A 14,333-nucleotide genomic window follows, 5' to 3' on the forward strand; every position below is an offset into this window, starting at 1 on the left:
TTATGTTTTATAGTAAAAGTACCCTATGAGCTAATGACTTTTAAAGCTGGCTTGTATTTGTTACCACCCTTCATCAAATTTACATCAAAACCCTGCATAATCTGTAAGAGGATTGTGATGTACATATTATTTCTTAGTTGGGTTTTATGCTAACCATTGTTGTTTTCTTAAAGGCAAATGTTCTCTAGTTACCCAACCACCACTGTACTTCCCACACGTCGGGCACAGACTCCGCCAATATCGTCATTACCAACCTCGCCTTCTGATGAAGTTGGAAGAAGGCAAAGTCTAACTTCTCCCGACTCCCAGTCGGCAAGGCCAGCTAACCGCACAGGTGTGTGTGCTGTCACGCATGCAGTATGACACCCAAACCTCTCAGCATTCCTGATCTGTGGATTGTCTCATGTGAGCATTGTATTTTGTCTTCACTAGAGGTGAAGTGGTGATTTTAATGGAGGAGAATGGCAACTGTCAAACTGAGTGTCTTTTCCAGTCTCAAACTGCATATCGAAGTATCACTATTTTGAAGAGAGAGCATGTGCTGTGTATCAGTCATATCACACCTTAATTCTGTCCTAATGCAAGCAGTTAGTTATGCTAAAGTTCTCCTCCAAGCCCTGTTTTAGCTGCAGTTCACACATTTTTGAAAAGCCACACTTTTATTTTTATCTAGTTCAAAGATAATTTATCTTTACTACCTTGTTTGATTTCTGGCTTATTTAGAACTGTTACTTACCTTTTCTGTTGTTTAGGGGTGTTGTAGTTACCTTTTTGTTATTGATTCTACTTTTATTGCCATCAAAGAATGTATTTTTTTCTTCTCTCTTTGCTACCCTGAACATTAAACCCAGGCCTCATGTATGCTAGGCAAACACTGCCACTCAGCTACATCTCTGGTCCAAACAATGTATGTTTTTTTTTAAGTCTATTTTTTTTCTAAATAGAAAAAAGAACTAAAGCAAGGGGCTGCGGATTTAGCTCAGTGGCATAAACACCTGCCTTGCAAGCAGGCAGTTGTGAGTTCGATCCCTGGTACCGATGTGGGAAAAAAAAAAAGAACTAGAGCAAAACATCAGTCGGGGCAACAGTGATACATACGTTATGCATTGTCATACTCAATTCATTCACCCAGAACACAAGACATTTACCTTTAGTTGGCTTGAGCAATACCAACACAAATCTTTCTCTTCAGTGAACTCAGAGAAATCAGTAGTATAACTATCTTAACTATATTTTTATACACACACATATATATACATGTATGTATGTTATTTTTTGAGACAATATGGTGTTTACATGTGTGTCTGATTCATTTCACTTATGAGTGTGATTTCTAGTTGCATCCATTCATCTGTAAAAGTCTCTAGTTTATCCTTCTTTATGGCTGAGTAGTATTCCATCGTATAAAAATACCATCTTTTTGATCCACTCCTCAGTTAATGGGCATTTACATTGTTTCCAAGATCTAGCTACTACAAATTGTGCTGCTATAAACATGGGTGCACATATTGCTGTGGTGTTCTGTATTTTAATTCTTTGGGGAAGATACCCAGAAGGGGAATAGCTGAATTGAATGGGACCGCTATTCTGAGTTTTTTGAGGCATCTCACACTGATTTCCACAGTGGTTGCACCAGTCTGTGTTCCCACCAATAGTGGAGAAGGGTTCCAAAGAACAGATCTTGTAAAGTATGGGTTCTTTTAAACTTTCTGAGGGCCAGGGTTTCAGCTCAGTGGCACAAGCACCTGTCTGTCAAGTGCAAGGTTGTGAGTTTGAACTTCAGTACCCAAAAAGAAAAAGATATAAACTGACTGAGATTTGTTTTATAGCCTACAGTATGGTCTATTTCAGTTAAAAATGTAGATTTAGAAAAAAGGGTATTGTTTTGTTATTGAGTGAGATGTTCTATGAATTATTTATTAGGCCATTTTGGTTGATAGTGATGATAAACTTTCTTTACTCAATTTTTGTGCCTCCTGCCAATAATCTGAAATAATCTGACGATAATTGTGGACTCGTCTATTTCTTCTTTTGTTTGTCAGTTTTTGTTTCATGCATTTTAAAGGTGTCTTCATGTTTATAAATACTTAGAATTTGTGTAACTTTCTCATGAACGGACATTATTACAAAAAAACTTTTTATGCTTGATAATATTCTTTCCTTTAAAATCTGCTTTCTCTGCTCTTTTATCTCTTGTTGCCTTATTAGCAGCAATAGTTTATATTGTGTTTTTAGAGATTACTTTCAATTTATAGTGTACATTCTCAATTTTCACATATCCAGGTGTCATTTTACCACTTCATATATAGTAAGAAAGAATCTTAAAACAATGCTTTTATTTCCATTTCAACGTTTGTAAAAGATATGCTTGTAATATATGATATATGTTTAAAGTTCAAAAAATTTATCTCAGTAAAAGACACATTGCCATTATCTCCCTCAAAATAGTCCCCCTTGCTTTGAATACGCTTATCATTTTTGCCACTTTCTGCAGCAGTTTTGGAGTCCTCTTTCTCACATGTCCTTAGTTGTAGTGTTGTGGCTGCCTTCATGTTCCGAAATGGTTCAGCACATTTACTTTTCATGGTCATTTTGACTTTAGGGAAGAACTCGAAGTTGCATGGTGAGTAAGGTAGAGGAAAACACACTGTTATGTATGTACAGACCTGCCTTTCTGTTGGATGGAACTCGGCAACAGCATTCACCATATTTTTTAATCATATCTTATAAGATACTCAGTGGCAAGAACAATGGGATAAGCATGTTCATGAGGGGGTGTATTTTGGGGGTTAATGGCAGTGTGTCTTTTACTGTGATTTTTAAAATTTAAACATTCATCATATGTTTTAATCATACCTCATACTTTTGTTGTTTTACATTTAAATCCCATGTATATTATAAGCCCTTATAATAAATTGTTATTCAGGAGAGTCCTTATTGCTATATCTTTGGAGTCATTAAACTTTTTGTTTTGAGTTATTTTGAGACAGGGTCTCATTGTGCAGTACAGACTGGCCTTGAGCTCACTTTCTCACTTTGTAGCTCAAGCTGGTCTTAAACTAGCAATGATCTTCCTGCTTCAGCCTTCTGAGTGCTAGAATTACAGGTGTGTGTTACCAGGCCTACCGAGTCATTAATCTTTTGTTCTGGAGTTTTGTTTTGTTTTGTTTTTGTTTTTTGTCTTTTTCATTTTTATCGGTACCAGGGATCGACTGCACACTTGCAAGGCAGGCGCTTATGCCACTGAGCTAAATCCCCAGCCCCTGGAGTTTTTTTTTAATCTTCCATGTCTTTTTGTTTGTTCTTTCTTCTTCCTTACATAATACATAGAATAACAATTGATTCTCATTACTAGCAGTAGTTATGCTTTAGAAAGGCAATGCAGACCCTGAATCATTACTTTTAGGGAAATAAGGAATTAGGATGCTTTGAGTTTCTGTTCACATTTTCATTATCCAGTCAAGTTACAACCTTTTATCTGTGTGTCTTCCTGTTGATGATGCTGTATTTAATATATATTGTTGATTCATTAACATGAAATTCATGGCCAACACTACTATAACTCATGCATGGATGAAGCTTGACTAATGTATTATTTGCTCTAAGAAAGCATGTTGCAGCATTATTATGCTTAGAAACACTTAGTTGCACTTGAGCACTATACCTGAAGTCTACTTGTAAACAGTAAAATCACCAATGAAAGGTACAGAAATGGAAAAAATCCACACTAACTAGATGATGATAAAGACACTTGTTTATAGTGTAGGAGCTGAAAAAAAGGCTAATTATCACTGGAAACTTTTATATTAGGATTTAGTTTTTTGTTTTTTTCTTATCCTGTACTTGTCTACAAATGACCACAATGAGAAGCATGTGAATATCAACTCTGGGGTTGCAAATACATTTTTAATAAATTTACAAATGAGGACACTTCATATATTAAGGATCAATTGAAAAATATCCATTTTTAGCCAGTGTAGTGGCTCATGCCTGTAATCCCAGCACTCGGGAGGCTGAAGCAGGAGGATCATTGCGAGTTCGAGACCAGCCCTGGGCTACAAAGTGAGCTCAAGGCCAGCCTGAACTGCATAGTGAGACCCTGCCTCAAAAAAGACAAAAAAAAAAAAAAAAAAAAAAAAAAAAAAAAAAAAGGAAAAGAAAAATATCCATTTTAATTTCTTTCCCTACTTACATATCATGTTTCTGGCTCTATTTCTATTAACTTATTTTTCTCTTCATTTTGAGTTGCATTTTTTCTGTTTCTTTGCATGCTTGGTAAATTTTTTTTATTGCATAACAAACATTGTGAATTTTAGCTTGTTGGTTCCTGGCTATTTTGTGTTTCTTTAAAGGTACTTTAGCTTTGTTGTGGGCTACAGTTAATTACATAGAAAGGTTTGATCTTTTCAAGACTTGCTTTTAAGCTTTGTTAAATGAAATTCGAACAGCGTATAGCCTGGACTGATTTTTCCTTACTATTCAGCCAATATCGTGGTGCTGGTTTATCCAGTACTTTACACATAACAAGAGCTTTTTATTCACTTGTGGTAATACAAACTGTTTCCATCCCTCTTGGAGCTCCATGGTTTGTTCTGCCTGCTTCCTTTCTGTGATTCTCTTTTACCCTAGACAGTTTCTGTATCAGCTGATGATGGAGGGTAAGAGGGACTTTGTGCATGTTTTTGGAGCTCTTGTTCTGTGCCACTCTCTGTTTTCCATATAGCTCTCTTTTTTGACATTCTTTGACTTCTCTGAATTTTCTACTCTGTGTTCTTAACTCATAGAGACCACTGAGTTTAGTTAAAGTTCACCCTAACTGTATTGCAGCTTGGAGATTCTCTCTAGGCATTAAGCTGAAACAGGTGTACTGCTCACTCATCTGTTTTCTTGCTTTCAGAGAACACTGTGTTATACTTCCTGTTGTCCAGTATCTAAAGTTTATTGTTTGGTAAAATTTTGTCTGCAATATTACTTGTTTAAGGTAGGAGAATAAATGATAGTGGTGTTTTTAAAGCAAAAATGAGAGCCCTCTCTTCTTTCCTCCTCCTTTCTCTCGTTTTCTCTTTTTTTTCCTTCACTACTGTGTGGGCCCATGCTAGGTAAGCATTTATGCTAGAAGAGTTAGTGAAGAGGGCTCCTCGTGTGTGTGTGAGAGGAGCCCACTGGATAAGGAGAGTTTCAATAGGAGAAGGGTCCAATGAGAAGGCCTGACCACAATAATGCTTGCATTTGCGAAAAGCATATGTACAGCTTAAAGACTGTTCTGTACTAAAAGGAACCCACATCGTTGGGAAATGCAGCTGATTAAGGCCAAGAATGAGATGAGCTGGAATAACCTGTGCCCAAAACTAGTAAAAGTACTCAGAGAATGATAGGCTTGTGTTCAAGTGGTTTAAAAACCAGATTGAGGGAGTGTAACTGCCAATTTTGGGAGACTTGAGATATCAAAATAAATAATCATAATAATAACAGGTAATAATCCATCATTACATATATAAGTTTGTATGTCTTTTTTCCTATGGAGAAAGAAGCCTTGCCTTAAAGTGCACTATTAATGGGTCAATCTAAAAGAGATGATTGAATTAGAACATCATCATTTGTTAGCTATCGTGATCGTAATTCATTCAATAATTAAATATGAGTGCTCATGACTTAAAATTTTTATGAGGAACAATATATTCATGTACTCTTGTGGTACCTCCACACAGATACCTCTTAGGTGAGCCAGGTGTGGTGGTACCCAGGAGGCTGAGGCAGAAAGATCACTGTGAGTTTGACACCAGCCTGTGCTACATAATGAGTTCAAGGCTAGCTTGAACTATGGAGTGAGACCTTGTCTCAAAAAAATAAAACCAAATCAAAACAAAAGCCTTGAAGTTATAAAAGGAAAGAAAAGAGTAATTGTACTTTGGAGAAACTTGGCAGATACCACCTAATTCAAATGAACAAAGTTAATGTCACCATTGTTGAAATGCTGTGTATCATCTATGAGAATGCAGTGTCCATTTTATGGCACTCCTTCCAAAGAGAATACCCTGAATGTAATCATGAGGGAGTATCAGGCAAACCAAACTGAGGAACACTGTACAGAAACAGGCCCATAGTCTTCTAATTATCGAAATGATTGAAGGAAACTGAAGAAATTTGACAACTAAAATGAAAAGATCGTCCTGGATTGGATCCTTTGCTATAAAGAACATTATTGGGTATTTGGTGAAACTAGAATAGAAATTTGGAGAAATGAGGATACTTAATTTCTTATGTCTGTGAGTTATGGTCATGCAGGGGAATGTCCTAATTTGTGGGAATTACATATGAGTATATTCATGGGAGATGGAGCATCAAGTCTGCTACTTACCCTGTTAGTGTTCAGGAGAATAAGAGTTCTTAACAGCCAGGCATGATGGCACATGCCTGTAATTCCAGCACTTGGGAAATTGAGGCAGGATGGCCTCAAGTTCCAGGCTTACCTGGACTGCAAAGCGAGTTCAAGGCAAACCTGAACTGCATAGTGAGATCCCGTCTCAAAAAAATCAAAAAGGTCATTATACTATTGTGAATTTCTGTAATTTTGGAATTTTTAAAGTAGAAAATTATTCAAAATAAAAATTTTAAAGAATTTTCATCGGGTATATTTTGTGCTACCACAGGTTTTCTTTGTGAAAACCCTTATACTAAATTGATGTAAAGCAGTATAATTAAACATTTAGTATATTTTTAGTACAGTAAGATGTTACTAAATTTTTATTAAAAGTGGAGACTTACAAAGTTTCCTATGAGAATACACTTCTACTCATGTTCTATGGTGACATTTAGACCTTTCTTGTCTTTCTTTTGTCTCAGCCCTCTCAGACCCAAGCAGCAGACTTTCAACTTCTCCTCCTCCTCCAGCAATAGCAGTCCCTTTGCTGGAAATGGGGTTCTCTCTCCGACAGATTGCCAAAGCCATGGAGGCTACAGGTAGGATAAGTTTTTGTATGTTAGTATCTGTAGTATGAGAAGACCTGTCTTAGGAAAGGCAGTGTATTTTTTTTTAATTTTATTTAAGGAGAAAAAGGAAAAAAAAAAAGGATACAAGTAATACAGAATTTCAAAAAAATAAACAGTAGGAAATCACTACTTAATAGATTACATATTGTCATCTTAGAAACAGTTGTTCAAGTTCTAAAATTAAAGCATACAAAGTAGACATTCAAACAGTGAGACTGCAAACGGTTCTGTTCAATGATCCAACAAAAATTCAGTAATATGGTTATCTATCTTAAATACTTAAATATACATGCAGTTATATCCTTTAGAGCACTTTCTTTTCCTCTCTTTTTTACAATGACAATTACACATTTTTGGTTTTATTACTCCCACAGTTCTTATTACTTTTTTTTTGAAGAGAATAAAACCAAATGTGGCATAACAAAGCAGGGTCAGTCAAATCAAAAGGATGGATATAGTACATGATGTAAAAACAGAATACAAGGTGATCAACAATGGTTACCATGATGCCTCTTGCTATCTTAAAAAGAGTTGCCTATATAATCAGTTATAATAAAATTGAACAAAACAGTACATAACAAAACCAATAAAACCAAAACATTGGAGACATTACAGGATTTCAAAAGAAGATAATAGTCAAACCAAAATGGACATCATAGTGAATCTTATTGTCTTCAAAGTAGTTGCCTATATCCTCAAACTTGATACTATCAAGCAAAACAGAATAGAGTAAAATCAGTCAAAACAAGATGGGTGAGAGCAATACAGGTGGGTTACTACAATATATCCTGCTATTTTTTCTCTTAAAAAGCTAAAAATAGGGGCTGGGGATTTAGCTCAGCAGCATAAGCGCCTGCCTTGCAAGCAGGCAGTCGTGAGTTCAATCCCCAGTACCGATAAAAAGGAAAAAGACAAAAAAAAAAAAAAGCTAAAAATAAAAAAAATAATAATAAAAAAAAAGGAAATTGAGATAAAAGAGGACATAACAACACAACAGCACAGGTCAGAACATAACAATTTAAGCAACATAGTGTTTCATCACAAGATATCCCGACATAACAGTAGTTACCATAGTGTATCTTTCCTTGAAATATTTGAGTATGACTTTGTATACTGTAGCATCAAACATATCAAGACAATGTAAAACCATTCAAGAGAATGACAGTATTACAGGGTATTTAGAACCAACTAACGGAAAATGTACAATGGTTTCTATATTATCTCCTTGTCTATTAAAAGTTTTTGTTTATACTATCACTTATAATAAAATCGAATAAGATACAACATGTTAAGACCAATACAGACAGAAGAACAAAAGCTTGATGGGACTTCAAAACAAGATGATATTAAATCAGTACTAGAGGGGCTGGGGATTTAGCTCAGCAGCATAAGCGCCTGCCTTGCAAGCGGGCAGTCGTGAGTTCGATCCCCGGTACTGATAAAAAGGAAAAAGACCAAAAAAAAAAAAAAAAATCAGTACTAGCTATTATGATGTCTTTTTTTCTTCAAAATAGCTGTTCATACCATCAGACAATAAAACCAAACAGCCCAGAATAAAACCTTTACAATTAATGGGTGAAAACAACAATTACAATTAAGGCTTCAAAGCAATATAATGGGGAATCATGATTACTACATACTTTTATGTATTCTTATCGTTTCTTACACTACGGAAACTATTGGGTATTTATGCATGTGGGTTTGATTTCTTTCACTTACCAGTATGGTCTCAAGCTGCACCTATTTATTTTTAAATATCTCAGTGAGATCATTCTTTATAGCTGAGTAGTACTCCATTGTGTAAAAATACCACAACTTTTTTATCTATTCCTCAGTTGATGGACACTTAGCTTGTTTCCAAGATCTGGCTATTACAAATTGTGCTGCTATAAACATGGGTGCACATATATCACTGTGGTATGATGCTTTCAGTTCTTCTGAGAATATGCCTAAAAGTGGAATAGCTGGAACAAACGGGACTTCCAAATCCCAGCTTTTTGAGAAATCTCCAGACTGACTTCCACAATGGTTGCACAGTCTACACTCCCACCAACAGTGCAGAGAGTTCCTTTTTTCCCACAGCCTCTCCAGCATTTGTTGTTGGTAGTTTTCTTGATCCTGGCCATTCTTTCAGGAGTGAGATGGTCTCAGTGTAGTTTTAATTTGAGTAATGATGATGAACATGTTTTCATGTATCTATTTGGCATTTGTATTTCATCTGAGAATTGTGTATTCGTCACAGAAGGCAGTATTTTTTTTTTTTGTCTTTTTTGTTTATATCAGTACTGGGGATCGAACTCACGACTGCCTGCTTGCAAGGCAGGCACTTATGCCACTGAGCTAAATCCACAGCCCCGGCAGTGTATTTTTTAAGAGATCAAAAATCTTGCAAAGATTTTAAATACCAGATAAGTTACAAGGGCATCAAAGCATCTTTTAAACTGAAAGCCTAAGAAACTATTTTATCCACATTCAGTATCACTGTTTTCCCCTCTACAGGTGCCCGAGGAGAGGCTGATGCCCAAAACATCACAGTCCTTGCCATGTGGATGATAGAGCACCCTGGGCATGAGGATGAGGAGGACCCCCAGCCGAGCAGCACGGTGGACTCCAGGCGCGGCACAGCTGTTCTGGGTAGCAGTGGAAAGTCAAATGATCCCTGTTACTTGCAGTCCCCAGGGGACATACCATCAGCCGATGCTGCGGAAATGGAGGAAGGCTTCACAGAAAGGTGAGGTTCCAGCTTATTTTTGTTCTGTGTGTTAAAGGCTCCTCAAGCCCCATTTATTTCTCTTGATAAGTGCTTCCATTGGAGAAAGATGGCAGATAGATAACAACAGGCTACTGAAGCTCCCTGAGATAGTCAACGTAGAATTCAACATAATACAGAGTGGGGAGCCCCAAACAGAAGGAGGTGAATTCTCTCGTCCCAAGAAGAAATTAAGGTGACTTGCTGACCATCTGAGGTTCCACCGCAACTGTCCGGGGTTCCACCACAACTTACCGAGCCATCGAAGGTCCCACTGTTTCGACTCACTGGAGGTGCAATAACATTGAGTTTGAGGGGTCAGCGAGCCGAACGGAGGGATGAGTTGGCAGGGTGCCTACATTGACCTGTGGTGAGTGATGGGAGTGAAGCCATTCCAGAAATAGGGGGCTCTGGTGGACAACATTCTGGGACCAGGCAGGACTGGCCAAGTACAAGGGGTGGCAGTGACTTCAGTCAATTGTTCCCTTCCCGAACGGGATTGGTGGAGTGAGCTAGTCCTGGGTCATGTGACCCGGCTGAGACCAAAAGGCTATCCAAGGTCAAGTCCCTGCAGTGGTGGCGCACACTAGCCACACTGGCCCAGTGGGGCCTTGGAGGTTTGGCTGGTCCAGAGGGGAGGTGGCACAAAGTAATACAGTAGTGCAAGCCACAGCAGCTTGACTGATCTGGAGGGGAGGGACCAACAGATGCTGTCCCTCTCTGCAACTCAATAGCACACTGCAGTGTGAAGGGTCATCTAGCCAGCATGCTTCAGAAGAATTGTAATCAACAAAGAAAGAAACTGGGGCCTCCTGGAAGAAGCAAAAAAGATAGGAAGAAGAAGCAACAACAAAAAGTCCCCAGTTCCCAACCCTGAGAACATTGACCCAGGACAGGTAAATACAAAGGAGAATAAGAACAGCAAACATGCAATATCAGTCACAGCGCCAGTGGACATAAAGAGATATATTCGGGACCTCATGGACAAGTTCAAAAGTGAAATATTTAGCCAAATCAAGCAAGATATAAGAAGATTAATAAAAGAGATACTAAACACCCCTCAAGCAGACACAGGCGCAAGAAGGGAGGAACTCAAACACAGGAGAGAACCATTTGGTGAAGAATACAAAAAAAAAATATAGAATACATGAAGCAGATTCAAAGAGATCACCAGGAAATTAAAAACTCTATGGAAAGATGGCAAATCAGCTTGAAAGAAACTAAGGATAGATTATCCAAACTGGAGGACAATTTTGCAATGTGGGAGTATAAAAGGGAAAACTTCTAAAAAATAACAAGGAAACAACAGTAACAATACAAAGGCTAGAAGATGACAAAAGGATCTATAACTTGAGAATAAAGAATGTGAATTAAGAAGCTAGGATACAAACAACAACTACAAAGATTATTCACAGAAATAATTAAGGAAAATTTCTTAAATATAGGAAAAAGAAATGACATTCTGATATATGAGTCATACAGAACTCCAGCCACCTACAACCAAAACAGAGCTACATCCAGGCATATAATAATCAAGATCCCAGAAATTCAATATAAGAACAGAATATTAAAAGCTGTACGAGACAAGAAACATCACCTACAGAGGAAGGCCCTTCAGAATAACAGCAGACTTCTCGACACAAACCATCAAGTCAAGAAGAGCCTGGAGTGAAATATTCCAAGCCCTGAAAGAAAATAACCTTCATCCCAGATTGATATACCCAGCTAAACTGTCTCTCGAAATTAATAGAGAAACAAGATGCTTCCAAGACAAAGAGGACTTGGGAAATTTGCAACCACCAATCCAACTCTACAGAGAATACTGTAGGGCATTCTAGAGAGAGAAAAGTACTAGAATTCCAGGAACAGTGGCAGAGAGGCCTCAATGAAAACAGAATGAAGAAGATAAGCAGAAAACTATGACAAGAAAAGAGCATAACAAATGAGGCAGAGAAGATTTTATTCAAAACTGGTATGATTGATAGTATCAATTCTGAGAGTATAGGCAACTATACTGAAGATGACAAGACTCTATGATACACAATCTGGTTTGATAACTGCCGGTTTTTGAAGTTTTATACTATATACAAAGTTGTGTCTTTATTAATACTGTTATGCACTGACATATTCAATTATGCTATGTCTGATGATATAGCCAATTCTATTGGAGATAACAAGAGAGAACACAGGAACCATGGTAGAACGATTTGTACTATGGTCTTATATGTTTATTTCATTTCCTGTGTTTATAGGAATATGTTTTGTTTTGTTTCTCCCTCTAATATACAAAGGATAGAAATACATGTTAAGACTCATGCATGTGTAGAAGCTATAAGCAGTTTATGAGAACTTATCATATGACACATGATGAACAGATACTTCGAAGAAAAAGGCACTAAAATACCCAGTGCTGATCCTGGAGTGTCATAATGTGAAACCCAGCAATAGCATTATTCTTTGTTCAGAGTGATATTAGCCTACTTGGGTTTATTCAGTCTCAGCATAATTGAAGATATGGATAACTGCATGTATGTTTAAGTGTATAGGATTGATAACCATATTTCTAAGTTTTTTGTTGGATAGTTGAACAGAACTGGTTGCAATCTCACTGTCTCTACTTTATAAGCTCCACTTTAGTATCTTGAATAACTATTTGTAAGAAGACAATCAGTAATCATCAACTAGTGATTTCTTAGTTTATTTTTTTCTTTGAAATTATATATTATTTCTACCCATTTTCTGTTTTGTTTAGTCTTTCTTTAAATTAAATTTTTTTTAAAAAGACACTATAGTACCCAGTGCTGATCATGGATTATCATGATGTGAAATCCAGTAATACTCTTATTCTTTGTTCAGAATGATTTTAACCTACTTTAGTTTGTTTAACCTAAACATAAATGAAAATATGGGCAACTGCATATATGTTTAAGTGTATAGGATTGACAACCATGTTACTAAGTTTTAGACAGTTGAACAGAACTGTTTGCCGTCTCGCTGTTTGAATTCCCACTTTACAAGTTCCATTTTTGTATCTTGAACAAATGTTTGTAAAACAACAATATGTAAACATCAACTAGTGATTTCTTACTGTTCATTTTTTTCTCTGAACTTATGTATTATTTCTACCTGTTTTCTGTTTTGTTTAGTCTTTAAATAAAATTTTAAAAAAAGATAAATGCTTCTATTGGCCTATAAAATCAGTAATGATAGGTATGTGAAAAAATGGGCATTTTAGTTATGAACTTACATTTCTGTGAAGGGTGAAAATAACAAGTTTTGATTCAAATGGATGTTTGCATAGAAAGAAGGAAGTTCTTAAGTTTTATGTAAAATTTAGTTGAAAAAGGAAACTGAAAACTGAGACAAGTTTATTTTGAAGTAAAATAAATTTATCTCGTGATGTATAATAGAATGTTCATACTGTGTTAGAAATTGATTTAATTAATACGTTTGATAGAAGTGGACTTTTTGTCTTTATATTTTTATTCTTGTTTTTAATACCTAGTTTATCTCTTTTTTAAATTATTAAAATAATTCCTTGCTAATGCCTAATCTATAATGAGATATAAGAATATGTCCTAAAGTTGTCCTTAAAAATGTTTTCTCCTTCAGTACTTCTATGATTTTTAGTTTTCTAAAACTAAAAGTTTTAGAACTAGTTTTTGTTTTTCTTTTTAAATGCGGTGGCATGTGGTTATTGAATATTGTATCTTATGTAACATACAGACTTTTTTTCCAAGTTCTGTGAATATTTTCATCATTTTGAAATTTCTGTTTTTCCTACACAAGGGATTCCAGTCACTTAATTTTGGTGTATCTAGTCATTTAGGATTTGTTACCTATCTGCTTGTCTGTCTGGATCAATCTCTTTACCAATGTTGGGGATCAAACCCCAGAACCTCACATGTGTTAGGCAAATATTCTTCCACTGAGCCACATCGCAAGCCTCGATGCCATTTGAATCTGAATGTAAAGTGAGGATTATATCATTGTTTGTTACAATCCAAAGTCAGATAAAAATACTGTTCTGGGCGTAGTATACGACATGTAGAACTCTGGAGCTTTACAAGGACAAAAGGTTGGTTTCAGAGTTTTACAATAATGTGATATAGCTCCGTGATAATGCAGGTGGTTTAGGAGAGAAAAAGCTTTACTAAGAACATGTTTTTTTCTCAGTGATACAGTGATATTTAGAAAAAGTAATACCACAAGCAAACTTGTACCTTTGCTTTCTTTTGAATCATGGCTTTTAAAAATTTGTGATGCTTTCAAACTTGTAGCCCTGATAATCTGGATCATACAGAGAATGCAGCTTCGGGAAGTGGACCACCAGCTAGAGGTCGCTCAGCAGTAACAAGAAGACACAAGTTTGATTTAGCAGCTCGCACATTACTGGCAAGAGCAGGTAATTACATGTTTTGTGTCCTTTATGAAAAACTTCATTTTAAAATCAGTATAAAAGCAACATTAAAGATACAAGCTAGTGAGAGATAGTAAGCACTCAGTCTCTCCACATTAACAGAAAAAAGTATTTGCATATGAATTTCTACACATATACATAATTTTACTTAATTGAAGTTGCAAAATATATTCA

General features: G+C 36.2%; 1 protein-coding gene across 10 annotated transcripts in view; it reads left to right on the forward strand.

The window, feature by feature from the left end:
* Nucleotides 1–14,333, forward strand: part of Herc1 (HECT and RLD domain containing E3 ubiquitin protein ligase family member 1) — a 224,833-nt gene that overhangs the window by 163,504 nt on the left and 46,996 nt on the right. For all 10 annotated transcript variants that reach the window (XM_063246766.1, XM_063246775.1, XM_063246770.1 and 7 more), the window contains exons 40-43: nt 174–334; nt 6,844–6,960; nt 9,490–9,721; nt 14,020–14,144. In XM_063246766.1, coding sequence (XP_063102836.1) covers nt 174–334; nt 6,844–6,960; nt 9,490–9,721; nt 14,020–14,144 — 635 coding nt within the window. The remainder of the gene's footprint in view (nt 1–173; nt 335–6,843; nt 6,961–9,489; nt 9,722–14,019; nt 14,145–14,333) is intronic.

This window comes from Cavia porcellus, unplaced genomic scaffold, assembly GCF_034190915.1.
Source record: "Cavia porcellus strain 051 isolate PalLab524CR breed Dunkin Hartley unplaced genomic scaffold, mCavPor4.1 scaffold_4, whole genome shotgun sequence".
Classification (NCBI taxonomy): Eukaryota; Metazoa; Chordata; class Mammalia; order Rodentia; family Caviidae; genus Cavia; species Cavia porcellus.